This window comes from Palaemon carinicauda, unplaced genomic scaffold (assembly GCF_036898095.1).
Source record: "Palaemon carinicauda isolate YSFRI2023 unplaced genomic scaffold, ASM3689809v2 scaffold1819, whole genome shotgun sequence".
NCBI classification, from domain to species: Eukaryota; Metazoa; Arthropoda; class Malacostraca; order Decapoda; family Palaemonidae; genus Palaemon; species Palaemon carinicauda.
In genome coordinates, this window is record NW_027169391.1 from 22501 (window position 1) to 38345 (window position 15845).

General features: G+C 35.4%; 1 protein-coding gene across 1 annotated transcript in view; it reads right to left on the reverse strand.

The window, feature by feature from the left end:
* The window catches only part of LOC137635832 (uncharacterized), a gene marked incomplete at its 5' end in the record, with an annotated part of 24640 nt that extends 12824 nt beyond the window's left edge, over positions 1 to 11816 (reverse strand). Inside the window, 5 exons of the mRNA XM_068368268.1 lie at positions 6137 to 6467; positions 6801 to 6994; positions 7901 to 8065; positions 10289 to 10532; positions 11643 to 11816. Of these exons, the coding sequence (XP_068224369.1) occupies positions 6137 to 6467; positions 6801 to 6994; positions 7901 to 8065; positions 10289 to 10532; positions 11643 to 11816 (1108 nt within the window). The remainder of the gene's footprint in view (positions 1 to 6136; positions 6468 to 6800; positions 6995 to 7900; positions 8066 to 10288; positions 10533 to 11642) is intronic.
* Positions 11817 to 15845: the final 4029 nt, after the last annotated feature.

Consider the following 15845-nt stretch of genomic DNA (forward strand, 5'->3'; position numbering starts at 1 on the left):
GACATCATATAAGTTTCTATTCACAATCCCCATATGCTGAGAGTGTTGCCAAGTGGTGATCCCATACTTACTATACGAGTAAACGTAATATCACGAGACTGATGGCTTGTAAAAGGCAATTAAAGTCATGAACGGAATACGGAATATACAGTTGAAGGCGGTACCGAGTAGATCGTGGTGAACAGTTTATCACATGGGTGACGCTTAACAGGTTAAAAAAACATTTTATATAGTTCGGTATTTTCTCTATCCATCCTCTCCCAGAAAACCTTCAAATGTGAATTATCGGAATGTGTTTAGATCTTGACAGTGCGATAACTAGTTAGCGACTGAGAATAAAAAAAAAATAAAAAGCCCGATTGACGATGCTGATGAAGAGGATATCGAATACCGATTTTTCCCTAATTGATTTTTTCTATGTTCTGTCTAATCCAATGTACAGAACATTCTTATGTAAAGGGCAAACCCCAACATTTCTTGATGCTGCTACACTTTATAGATATTTTACCACCTATTTATAATCTTTATTTATAATAACATCTTTAGTAAAAGCTCTTCAATATCACTTTCAGGAGTAAATGCGTTTATGATCGACGATGAAACGTAAAAAAAACGTTTTCCTTTTAAGGAGGCGTTTTTTTAGGAAAAAAAAACACGAAACAAAATTGCTCATATTTCATTTATTTTGATTTTCTAAGGATAAATAAAACAACATTAATTATAACATCATTATATAGTACCTGGTAAGATATCTTTTGCCGCAAAAGTTAACCTATAGACAGATGTTAAAATTGGTTAGCGAGTTCGTTATGATCGGCGATGAAACGTACTAAACAAAGTAATGGGTTTGGTTGTAGTGACATGTTTGGCAGTAGCATGATATAAAATAGTCTTTATTTAATTTAATTTTTGGTTTCAAAAGTACTATATAAAAGAATTTCAAACAATATAGATGAAACGGAGCACAACACACTACTACTGGATGATAGCGGTAGTCTTGCACACGAAAGCCACAAAGGTGTTCCTATGACAATGCTGTTCTGTTAATTTTTTTTTTTGGAAACTTTTCAATATTTCAAATGGCACTGTTGATTTTGATGGTTTTTAATTTAAAGTTTAATGAATAAGGATTTTTCACCATAATCACAACGTAAGTATAAAAATTAATTAGTACAAATATGGAATATTATACCTATAGGTGTTGGACAGTTACGCTAGCCTAGCGACAAGTTCACACAACAGATGGGCAAACCTTAACATTTTTCATCCAAAACTAGTCTTAAGATGTTTGAACAGAAATCTTTCTCTCACATTCTCCCCCCCCCTTCTCAGACATCGGGGAACCATCACCCCCCCAATACAATTAAGAAAACAATAGATTTCCTACGCTTCGCGGTGCTTGACTCGCGGATTTAGAATGCTCCTCGCAGATACAGGAAATTTAATTTTTAAAAACTATCGATCGCGTAATTGAGGAATCGCGTAATTAGAACACGTGTAATTCGGGACCCTACTGTATATATATATATATATATATATATGTATTTTATATATATATATATATATGTATTTTATATATATATTTATATATATACATATATTTATATTCTTATATATATATATATATATATATAGTATATATATATATATATATATTTATATATTTATGTATTTATATATATATATGTATATATATTTATATAAATATATGTATATATATATATATATATATATATAATAAATATATAAATATATATATATATGTATATATATAAATATAAATATATATATACATACATACATATACCCAGGCACTTCCCCCAATTTTGGGGGGTAGCCGACACCAACAATGAAACAAAACAAAAAAGGGGACCTCTACTCTCTACGTTCCTTCAGCCTAACCAGGGACTCAACCGAGTTCAGCTGGTACTGCTAGGGTGCCACAGCCCAACCTCCTACATTTCCACCACAGACGAAGCTTCATAATGCTGAGTCCCCTACTGCTGCTACCTCCGCGGTCATCTAAGGCACCGGAGGAAGCAGCAGGGCCTACTGGAACTGCGTCTCAATCGCTCTCCATTTATTCCTATTTCTAGCACGCTCTCTTGCCTCTCTCACATCTATCCTTCTATCACCCAGAGCTTTCTTCACACCATCCATCCACCCAAACCTTGGCCTTCCTCTTGTACTTCTCCCATCAACTCTTGCATTAATCACCTTCTTTAGCAGACAACCATTTTCCATTCTCTCAACATGGCCAAACCACCTCAACACATTCATATCCACTCTAGCCGCTAACTCATTTCTTACACCCGTTCTCTCCCTGACCACTTCGTTCCTAACCCTATCTACTCGAGATACACCAGCCATACTCCTTAGACACTTCATCTCAAACACATTCAATTTCTGTCTCTCCGTCACTTTCATTCCCCACAACTCCGATCCATACATCACAGTTGGTACAATCACTTTCTCATATAGAACTCTCTTTACATTCATGCCCAACCCTCTATTTTTTACTACTCCCTTAACTGCCCCCAACACTTTGCAACCTTCATTCACTCTCTCACGTACATCTGCTTCCACTCCACCATTTGCTGCAACAACAGACCCCAAGTACTTAAACTGATCCACCTCCTCAAGTAACTCTCCATTCAACATGACATTCAACCTTGCACCACCTTCCCTTCTCGTACATCTCATAACCTTACTCTTACCCACATTAACTCTCAACTTACTTCTCTCACACACCCCCTTCCAAATTCTGTCACTAGTCGGTCAAGCTTCTCTTCTGTGTCTGCTACCAGTACAGTATCATCCGCAAACAACAACTGATTTACCTCCCATTCATGGTCATTCTCGCCTACCAGTTTTAATCCTCGTCCAAGCACTCGAGCATTCACCTCTCTCACCACTCCATCAACATACAAGTTAAACAACCACGGCGACATCACACATCCCTGTCTCAGCCCCACTCTCACCAGAAACCAATCACTCACTTCATTTCCTATTCTAACACATGCTTTACTACCTTTGTAGAAACTTTTCACTGCTTGCAACAACCTTCCACCAACTCCATATAACCTCATCACATTCCACATTGCTTCCCTATCAACTCTATCATATGCTTTCTCCAGATCCATAAACGCAACATACACCTCCTTACCTTTTGCTAAATATTTCTCGCATATCTGCCTAACTGTAAAAATCTGATTCATACAACCCCTACCTTTTCTAAAACCACCCTGTACTTCCAAGATTGCATTCTCTGTTTTATCCTTAATCCTATTAATCAATACTCTACCATACACTTTTCCAACTACACTCAACAAACTAATACCTCTTGAATTACAACACTCATGCACATCTCCCTTACCCTTATATAGTGGTACAATACATGCACAAACCCAATCTACTGGTACCATTGACAACACAAAACACACATTAAACAATCTCACCAACCATTCAAGTACAGTCACACCCCCTTCCTTCAACATCTCAGCTTTCACACCATCCATACCAGATGCTTTTCCTACTCTCGTTTCATCTAGTGCTCTCCTCACTTCCTCTATTGTAATCTCTCTCTCATTCTCATCTCCCATCACTGGCACCTCAACACCTGGAACAGCAATTATATCTGCCTCCCTATTATCCTCAACATTCAGCAAACTTTCAAAATATTCCGCCCACCTTTTCCTTGCCTCCTCTCCTTTTAACAACCTTCCATTTCCATCTTTCACTGTCTCTTCAATTCTTGCACCAGCCTTCCTTACTCTCTTCACTTCTTTCCAAAACTTCTTATTCTCTTCATATGACTGACCCAATCCCTGACCCCACCTCAGGTCAGCTGCCCTCTTTGCCTCACGTACCTTGCGCTTTACTTCCACATTTTTCTCTCTATATTTTTCATACTTCTCTATACTATTATTCTGCAGCCATTCTTCAAAAGCCCTCTTTTTCTCTTCCACTTTTACCTTCACTCCTTCATTCCACCATTCACTGCCCTTCCTCATGCTGCCTCCAACAACCTTCTTGCCACATACATCACTTGCAATCCCAACAAAATTTTCTTTTACTAACTTCCACTCCTCCTCTAAATTACCAGTTTCTCTTACTCTCACGTCGTCATATGCCATTTTTAACCTTTCCTGATATTTACTTTTTACCCCCAGTTTTATTAGCTCTTCAACCTTCACTACCTCCCTCTTACATCCACCTACTCTATTCCCCCACTCTTTTGCTACAACTAATTTTCCTTCCACCAAAAAATGATCAGACATACCGTTTGCCATACCCCTAAACACGTGCACGTCTTTCAATCTTCCAAACATTCTTTTAGTTATCAACACATAATCCATTAATGCCCTTTCTACTACTCTTCCATTTGCCACTCTTACCCATGTATACTTATTCTTATCTTTCTTTTTAAAGAAGCTAGCACTTATTACCATCTCTTGTTCAACACATATCTACCAGTCTCTCACCACTCTCATTTTCACCTGATACACCATACTTCCCAATGACACCTTCTATATATATATATATATATATATTTATATATGTATATATATATATATATATATATATATTTATATATATGTATATATATAAATATATATATATATATGTAAATATATAAATATATATATATATATATATATATGTAAATATATAAAATATATATATATATATATATATAGATATATATATATATATATATATATATATATATAAAATATATATATATATATATATATACTGTATATATATATATATATATATATTATATATATATAAATATATTTATATATTTGAATATATATATATATATATATATATGGTAAAAATTATGAATTGACAGTGAGGATTTAAACCAAAGACAAAGAAAACTATTGAGTTTAATAAGTGAAATTATAAATGTTGAACTGCCGTTTCTCGTCTTGAGAGGAAATCACCCGAAAAGCTGTCTTTGGATGTATGCACCACTTCCTCTCCACAGTAACTCATTTACCATACGTAAAGGACCTAAAATAATAATAAAAAAGAATATACACCTCATGAAATGAATCAATTTAACGTAAGAAATTAATCGACAAATTTAACGTGAAGGGAATGAAATTTAGCAAGCTAGCTTCGTGAAAACGTAAATTTCGTAAATGAACACTCGTTACTAAATAAGAAAAACAATATATAAATTACGTTCGTAGTTAAACTTAGTCAAAATGAAACTCTATTGGTTTACAAACCAAAGGCACAAGTATAATGGTAATTACAATGCTAAAATCCTTTACTTTAATTTTTTCGACGTGTTGGCGACCATAATTTAAACTATAACAAGCGTAAATTATATCTAAGAAACAGATCAATCCTATTGAGCCTGCATAAGGTCTCTCAACTGACTTACGTTTCTTTAGATCCTGGTCTTACGCGGTTAGATGGTAAATCCAGTTGCTCGTGTTGCCTCTCTCCAAACATGAATTCCTATCGCTCGGCTTAGGTGGAGTTTATCGCTCCATGACTTGAAAATTTCAGGGTAAAAAAATTTCAGAAAATCTCCTTTCCGGACTGCTTTCTGTGTTGGTCTCTGACTCTACCCCTCTGGGAATCTGTCTTACTGGAATCTGCCCTCCTCTGTATTCTGGACCGCTGAATATAAATACTCAAAAGGCACAGTGAGTGGATATTCAACTATCAAACTGTCAGTTTAAAGAACTATTCAGGCTCAATAGTAAACAAAGTCGCAAATTATCCTATAGTCATAAAACAAATTACCATTAAACAAATGCCCATAGTTCCAACCACCACCAAAGTAAACAAAAGACAATGTACTTTTCAATACAAACAAAAATATACGAAAAGCATAAAGATATTTCTTTACACTCCACACCAAGGGTTCCACATTTAATTTTTTGTTAAATGTAGAACTCTGGAATAACTAGAAAAATTTCAGCCTTTTCTTTCACATTCCAGGCCAAGGGTTCTACATTTCTATCCTTAGTAAATGTAGGACTAATCCCAAATTATATATGAATATATATATATATAATTGTGAAATAAGCAAAATTATGTACAATTAATAAACCCAACTATGTACAGTTATGTTCCTGAAAGGTTCCTCAAATGTCACTGATCATACCTTGAGTCTTTTGCATGCTTTGCATAGCAGCTTTCCTCTTGGGCCTCTCTTTATTCTGAGGCTTATCTTCCCCCAGGTTTGCCGTGGGATCGGTAGTATTAACAGAAATATGATCTTTCAATGTTTTAATATTTGATTGTGACATTTCCTTGCGCGTTAATATAGGGATTAAAGATGTGACGTGTCGTCGAACCATCTCTCTGTTTTTACCTTTGAGCAGAACAGCGTCAGTTACTTCATCAAGTACGTTAGTTTTAACGTCTTTAACAACTGCCAATGGGAAATTGGTAGGTTTACAATTGTCCTCTTTTATCAGTACAATGTCCCCTACCTGTAATTTTTTGTGGGTAACCGGCTAATATCTACTTTTATCATTGACAGCCTGAGTCATCAAATTATTCAAAAATTCTGCATTGTAGGTTTCTATCAAATGTGTGCGCACTTTCTTCAGTTTCTCATAACTTGTTCTTATGGTATCAATAGGGTCAGTGTTTAAAGACCAATCAGGATCATTGCTAGTGTGAAGCGGCTGCATGGCTGGAATAAGATTCAAAGATATTAGGTCCAAGCCATGTATTAACCTCTCTGGGGTAATAGGGTCTGGAATTACGTCATCACTGGTATCTCTTAGACCTTCCGAGAAAGCAATAGGCCTTCGATTAACCAGGTGAATAGTTTGTGAAACCACAAACTCAAAATCTCTGTACTGAAGAACATTTTTCTTGATTGAACAATGAAGCAACTGACGGACCATCTTCACACATACTTCTACTAATCCCCCAAGAGGATGATGACCTTTAAAATATTGCTCAAATTTTAATGGACGTACTCCTTGTTCTTCAAAAAAATTCTGGGTTTCTGGATCATTCAGAAAATCAGTAATTAGATCAGACAAACATAATTCAGGCACTCCATATTCAAATGAATGAATCTGTAAAGCTCTAATGAACTCACCTGAGGTCATCTCAAGACAAACTTTTAAATTAATACCCCTCGACCAAAGGCAAGTTATGCAAAGAATCCAGACTTTAACCTTTTTGCCATTGTAAAGTACAAAGTAAGGGCCTATGTGATTTATGAATATTGTACGAAAGGGAACACTAGGTGGTTCTTGTCTGAATAACCTGTAGGGAGATTGATTTAGTTTAATAGCTCTTTGCTTCAGTTTTCTACAAAGTATGCACTCTTGCAGGATGCATTTCACAACAGAGAAACAGTGTGGAATCCAAAATTGTCTTCTTAATTCAGACAAAACCTTGTAACAGCCTGAGTGATACATTTTCTCATGCAAATCTAAAACAATTAATTTTGTGAAGTAGCTATTCTTAGGAAGCAAAACAGGAAATCTGTAATTCTTATCATTTTTCCATCTTGAGAATTTGCTTTTCACTCTTAGAATTCCCTCATTATCAGGATATACATTGAGTTGATTAACAATGTTTGGGATATCTTTAACGAACGTAGAATCACTGTCGAAATACCTGAATATCTCGGGAAAATAAATGTGCTGCTCTATTCTAATTATGTAATTCATTGCCTTGGCATACAAGTTTTCGTCAAGAACTCTCAGGTTTCCATACCTCTCAGGATAGCTGGAGTAAAGTTTGCATTTTAGCCTCTCAATAAACTTAAACACGTACCTATGAACAGATACAAGTTTAGACAAACTGGAAAACTTGTTTACAGTCACCAAGTGCTCTGGTTCTCCCTTACCGGCTGGACCAGTCGTAATTTGGCCGGATTTGAAAGACGCAGAACACCCACCTGTTGATGCTAAATGTTCTGCACATTCCTCTTCGGTGGAGCCAAAATTAATTTGATTGTAATTCTCCGAAACAACATCCACTGGTTTTGCCCTGGGGTTTGGTACAATGATATTGATTATATCACTGCGACTTGAATAGAAGTTAGCAGATTCTTTCAAAAACACTGGCCCAGAGAGGAAATTAGACTTAACGGTAGTTTTATATGAAGCTACACGAGTGACAAGGTCTGCTGGATTTTCAATACCTGAAACAAATTGAAATCTTATAGGATGCATCTAACACAAGGTACTTAAATGTTCTAACCTATTACGAATAAAGGTGCTGTGTTTATGCATCTTATCTAATTTATAAAAATAGGAATTAATCCAAGATAAGGATACCAAGCTATCAGAAAACAGATGGAGTTCTTTGATGTTGATTGCTTCAACACATGAGGGCCCAGTTAATTCCTTATAGATATCTATCAACACTTCTGCACCCATAGTAATGGCCTGAAACTCAAGGGAAGGCATGCTCTTCCCAGACAATTGCTTGTTCACAAAACGGTTCTTAGCTAGAACAAAGTTCACTTCTAATGACTGGATATCCTGAATAAAGATAACAGTTCCGTATATATCCTTACTACTATCTGTAAAGGCAATCAGTTTATATTCTCCATTTCTCTGACCAACAAATCTTCTAATTCCGAGGCTGGGAGAAGAATTTGCCTGTCGACATATGTTTTTCCATTCTTTAATTTCTGCATCCGGCAATTTGGAGTCCCAGGTACTGGACGAATCACATTGTAATTTATGTAGAAAGAGCCGTGCTTGATTTAGAATGGGCAAAGTAAAGCCAAATACATCATAGTGACTGGCAATAGTTTTCAAAACATTCCTCTTTGTATTTGCCTCACCATCTAAAACTAGAGGCTTAGTGGATAGGGTATCATCAACTCGATCCCATAAGAGCCCCAATAATTTGACTGATCTGCTAGTTTTCTCTCCAGAGCTGTTATCAATTTCCTCTTGAATTTCAGTATCATTTGTTACAAACTGCTGAAGATAAAATTTATAGGGCTCAAATATTCCTTTTAATTTAAAGGCCCACTTCAATTTTTCACTATTATTTGCAGTAATACTGCCATTACCCCATATATATATTAATGAATAAATGTGTCTTTTAAGCAAATTTACCTGGTCATCATCATCAGTGTCAATCATCAAAATCTTATAAAGTCCAAGTAATAATATGCAAGGGGAACAAACAAGACCAAATGGAAGTCTTAAGCTACGATATGCAACAATACTGTAATCTCCTTTTTGTACATTACGATGCCATAGAAAAAGTAACTTGCCGGAATCTAGATCAGAGAGGCATATGTTGAGAAAGGCTTTTTTTAATATCAAAACACAGGAGTTTGAAATCAAAGCGTAGCTGTAATAAAGCTGTGGTGATCTTTTGGTTTAAACAAGGTCCACTCAACATGGCTTGGTTGTGACTCATGGTTACTCCCTGTAAAGGATTATTTTCACATAAATTAGATAAAAATACTACTCGACATTTGTAGTGTCACGTTCTGGTTTAAATACTGCCATGTGGGCCAAGAAACTGTGATTTGGATTTTCCTCCAAGTACTGATCAAGGTTGTCAATTCCTTTCTATAATGCCTTTGTTCAGATTGCTCTCTAAAGCATTGGTCGATTAATTTCACTTTACTCCATCACCCTTAGAGTATCTTTGAAATTTGAATTTAGAATTTTAGTAGCTAGAGTTTTATTTTGCCCTAGCAAATGTTTCACTTTGTGATTCCAGATTAGTGGCATAATTAACCTGCTGTCTTCATTACGCCTTGTATTTTGAAGAACATAATTTATTATTCTTTCGTTTTCAACTACTTTACCGGGAAATATTTGCGTGTCATAATTCAAGGTATCTGTACAACACTTATCAAGGATCTCTTGAGTAGCTCTTTCCAAGGAAGCGTAATTGATTCTCCCCGCATCGTTCACTATTGCTATCCTGCCTTCACTTTCTGTCCGATCATCACAATCTAGGAGAGGATCTAAAGAATTATGACTTGAAAGGGCAAGATCCTCACATGTATACAAAGGCACTTCAGCTTTTGTCTGTTCTTCCCCAAAGGCAAGGGAGGGAGGTGCTTCAAATTGCTCCTAATTTGATCTGTGTTACCCACTAGCTTTACACCTGCGGCAGTCAAGGAATAAACCGACGGTGCATTATTCTCATTACCCCCCAAATGAAACTGTTGTTTCAGGAAGACAAAAAGCAAAATTTGACACGAGAATAAAATCTATGTTATTATTTCATCTTTTCCGTCCTTCAAGAAGTCATCAGCCAAGGAATATCCCCGCGTTCATAATTTCCCGAACAATTTTCTGCAAACCAGGCAATTTCAATGAAGTGTGAATAGATGGCACACCCGTTGCTTCAATCTCGTAAATATGATCTCCAATCGTCAAAGGCACTTTGTAAGACTTAGTATGATAAACTTTGGAAGAGTTAAATTCATTGATTTTGATTTTGAGATCAGAATTTATGGCAGGCAAGTTTTCATACTTTGCCCTCTCCTCTAATATGAAGTTTGACTGACACCCGCTGTCCCTCATGCAACGAATCTTTGTCTCTCCCTGAAGAATGCAAGAAAAGGTAGGAGGTATTGCGTGGCTACAGTCTGTGACTTTGAACGACTCAGAAAATTTCTCAACAAATATCATGCTTGAATTACTCTCCTTCACAACTCGATCACTTTGTTCAGAATTTTCCTTTTTCAATTTTACATTACTTTGACCCCTATCCCTCAGGACTCCACTGCTTTCTTGGCTCATGCCTAGAAATTTGAAGTGCCAAGTGCCACAATCGCAACGCTTCCGGAAGTGAAATTTGCACGTTATCCTCATTATGATCCAACCTGCCGCATTTTATACAAGCCTTCAAATTTCTTAGCTTGTTGATTTTAACCTAGGTTCAGGATACTTTTTCACACTTGTGAATGGGATGAGAGGAGTCACCATCCTCATTACATAAAGGACACACTTTGAAAACGTTGAGTGACGGACTTGTTTGGTAATTAACATTTGCAGCAAAACTTGTAGCTTTCTTAGACAAAGTTCTCTGCTTTCTGCTTAATTTTATAGTGTCTATGACTGGTTAAATACCTTTCAGTGGCTTCAAAAAATTTATCTGCTATCTGATTCAAAGATGGCCTGGTTTCGTTGGTGATATGAATTAAATGAGATTGGAAGTTCTCATTTAAACCATGCCAGGCAAATACTGTAAAATATCCTCTGATGTTATTTTTAAAGCGCTAATGGATCCGCAAATAGAATTAATTTTCCCTATGTACTCAAACGGTTCTGTATTGTAATCAAGTTTCAGATTCGACATTTGTTTGATGACGTGAATTCTCTAGTGACGGGAGAGGCTTAAAGCATTCAACAAAAGATCTGTTGCTACGTTATAAGAATGCTGTATGCTGTCCAGGGAATTTATCAAAGACAAGGCATGCCCTGAAATTTGCTGTTTCAAAAGTAAGAGTTTATCGTAGTCAGAATAATTGAAGCGTTTCGTCGTATCTTCAAATTGCTGAAAAAACCTAATAAGATCCTCTCCCTCTTCACTTGTGAATTTAGGTAAAGGGGCAGTTGCACTCTTAAGCATGCTGTTCAATGTGCTTCCAGAAACTTCCAGACTGGAAGGATTTGGACTGGATGTAGCCAGATGAGACAGAGTAGACAAACTTCATTGATCCTATCTTCATACTTACAACATTCTTCAATTTCTTTATCATTCTCAGCTATGGCTTTCGTCTCATCCTCTGAGTTTAATTCCCATTTCAGGGTTCGAATGATCGAGTCGGCCTTTTCAAGCTCATCCTTGAGTCTTTTCAATTTACTATCAAGGCAGTCTCTCTCCTGAGGAGTGTTATTACCAAAACTGTGTAATTCAGAATGATACGGTTGACCTGTCCTCGATAGTTAGCCCTAGAGCTAATCAGAAATTTCAAGTCTTTTGACATGCCTGCAATCCCTCTTACAAACCTAATGAAATTAATATAATCTAGAAAGTCACAAATGACTCACTCAAAAATTTTGAAATAGACCTCCCGACCGAAAACTGCTCAAGGAGCACAATGAAAAGTCGTTAAGACCTCTAAGTAAAAGTAACCAGTTGTTAAAAACAACCCTAAATCACCAAACAATTTCGAATGGCCGAGCGGATAAGAAAACAAAGGACAGAGAAACGGCAACAACTAGCAAGTAACCAACAAGTCCGCTGTTCGGGCGCCATATGGTAAAAATTATGAATTGACAGTGAGGATTTAAACCAAAGACAAAGAAAACTATTGAGTTTAATAAGTGAAATTATAAATGTTGAACTGCCATTTCTCGTCTTGAGAGGAAATTACCCGAAAAGCTGTCTTCAGATGTATGCACCACTTCCTCTCCACAGTAACTCATCTACAATATGTAAAGGACCTAAAATAATAATAAAAAAGAATACTGTATACACCTCTTGAAAATAATCAATTTAACGTAAGAAATTAATCGACAAATTTAACGTGAAGGAATGAAATTCAGCAAGCTAGCTTCGTGAAAACGTAAATATCGTAAATGAACACTTGTTACTAAATAAGAAAAACAATATATAAATTACGTTCGTAGTTAAACTTAGTCAAAATGAAACTCTATTGGTTTACAAACCAAGAGCACAAGTATAATAGTAATTACAATGCTAAAATCCTTTACTTTAATTTTTTCGTCGTGTTGGCGACCATAATTTAAACTATAACAAGCGTAAATTATATCTAAGAAACAGATCAATCCTATTGAGCCTGCATAAGGTCTCTCAACGTGACTTACGTTTCTTTAGATCCTGGTCTTTCGTGGTTAGATGATAAATCCAGTTGCTCGTGTTGCCCTCTCTCCAAACATGAATTCCTATCGCTCGCCTAGGTGGAGTTTATCGCTCCATGACCTCTTGAAAATTTCAGGGTAAAAAATTTTCAGAAAATCTCCTTTCCGGACTGCTTTCTGTGTTGGTCTCTGACTCTACCCCTCTGGGAATCTGTCTTGACTGGAATCTGCCCTCCTCTGGATTCTGGACCGCTGAATATAAATACTCAAAAGGCAGAGTGAGTGGATATTCAACTATCAAACTGTCAGTTTAAAGAACTATTCAGGCTCAATAGTAAACAAAGTCGCAAATTATCCTATAGCCATAAAAACAAATTACCATTAAACAAATGCCCATAGTTCCAACCACCACCAGAGTAAACAAAAGACAATGTACTTTTCAATACAAACAAAAATATACAAAAAGCATAAAGATATTTATTTACAATATATATGTATATATATATATATATATATATAAATATATATATAATTATAAATACTAAATATAAATACATATATAAATAATATAAATAATATATATATATATAAATATATATATAAATATATATATATATATATACTAAACTATATATATATATAGTATATACTATATATTTTATATATATATGTATATATATATATGTGTGTGTATATATATGTATGTATATAAGTATAAATATATATATATACTATATACTATATATAATTATAAATATAAATATAAATATATATATATATAAATATATATAGTATATATATATATAATTATAAATATAAATATAAAATATATATATATATACTATATAAAAAATATATATAGTATATATATATTTATATATATACTATATATTATATGTATGTATGTATAGTACTATATAATAGATTGGTATGTATGTATATAAGTATATATTATATATATATATATATGTGTGTGTGTGTGTATATGTGTATATATATGTATATAATATACAATGTATATATATAAATGTATATATATATATATACTATAGTATAATGTATATATAAATGTATATATATATAGATACTACTATGTATGTATATATACTATATATATATTATACTGTATAATATATATAGTATATATATATGTAAATATCACCCACGAATGGCATTTAATACCGAATTCTATCTTGGGAAAATATATCCACTTGGGAATTCATTTTATGGTAACAGCTTCTGGCCGGGTGGGGATTCGAACCACCACCTGTTCGGCTTGAGACTATGCTGCAGTTGACCTTGCCGACTGAGGCTATCAAGAGAGACTAAAAGTTTATGACAAGTTCCCGTACATATTCCTGTCGAATTCAGGAATCTGTTCACAGACATGAAATAAAACCATCTCCACCATGATAGCTGAATCGTGAGTTTGCAACACGTGGTTATTTAATGAACATATATCACAAGCACACGTGATTTTAATTAATGTAAATATCACCCACGAATGGCATTTAATACCGAATTCTATCTTGGGAAAATATAGAATTCGGTATTAAATGCCATTCGTGGGTGATATTCACATTAATTAAAATCACGTGTGCTTGTGATATATGTTCATTAAAATAACCACGTGTTGCAAAACTCACGATTCAGCTATCATGGTGGAGGATGGGTTTATTTCAAGTCTGTGAACAGATTCCTGAATTCGACAGGAATATGTACGGGAACTTGTCATAAACTTTTAGTCTCTCTTGATAGCTCAGTCGGCAATGGTCACTGCAGGCATAGTCTCAAGCTGAACAGGTGGTGGTTCGAATCCCCCACCCGGCCAGAAGCTGTTACCATAAAATGAATTCAAGTGGATATATTTTCCCAAGATAGAATTCGGTTATTAAATGCCATTCGTGGGTGATATTTACATTAATTAAAATCACGTGTGCTTGTGATATATGTTCATTAAAATAACCACGTGTTGCAAACTCACGATTCAGCTATCATGGTGGAGATGGGTTTATTTCAAGTCTGTGAACAGATTCCTGAATTCGACAGGAATATGTACGGGAACTTGTCATAAACTTTTAGTCTCTCTTGATAGCTCAGTCGGCATGGTCACTGCAGGCATAGTCTCAAGCCGAACAGGTGGTGGTTCGAATCCCCACCCGGCCAGAAGCTGTTACCATAAAATGATTCCAAGTGGATATATTTTCCCAGATTCAGAATTCGGTATTAAATGCCATTCGTGGGTGATATTTACATTAATTAAAATCACGTGTGCTTGTGTATATGTTCATTTTTATATATGTAATATATAGTATATATATATATATATGTGTGTATATATATATATAATATATACTATATGTATAGTACAGTATATATGTTTGTTTATGGATCTGAAGAAAGCGTATGATTGAGTTGATAGGAAGCAATATGGAATGTGATGAGGTTATCATGAGTTGGTGGAAAGTTGTTGCAAGCAGTGAAAAGTTTCTACAAAGGTAGTAAAGCATGTGCTAGGATAGGAAATGAAGTAAGTGATTGGTTTCCGGTGAGAGTGGGGCTGAGACAGGGATGTGTAATGTCACCGTAGTTGTTTAACTTGTATGTTGATGGAGTGGTGAGAGAGGTGAATGCTCGAGTGCTTGGACAAGGATTAAAACTGTAGACGAGAGGTGACCATGAATGGGAGGTAAATCAGTTGTTGTTTGCGGATGATACTGTACTGGTTGCAGACACAGAAGAGAAGCTTGGCCGATTAGTGACAGAATTTGGAAGTGTGTGTGAGAGAAGGAAGTAGAGAGTTGATGTGGGTAAGAGTAAGGTTATGAGATGTACGAGAAGGGAAGGTGGTGCAAGGTTGAATGTCATGTTGAATGGAGAGTTACTTGAGGAAGTGGATCAGTTTAAGTACTTGGGGTCTGTTGTTGCAGCAATGGGGTGGAGTGGAAGCAGATGTACGTCAGAGAGTGAATGAAGGTTGCACAGTGTTGGGGGCAGTTAAGGGAGCAGTAAAAAATAGAGGGTTGGGCGATGAATGTAAAAAGAGTTCTATATGAGAAAGTGATTGTACCACTGTGATGTATGGAT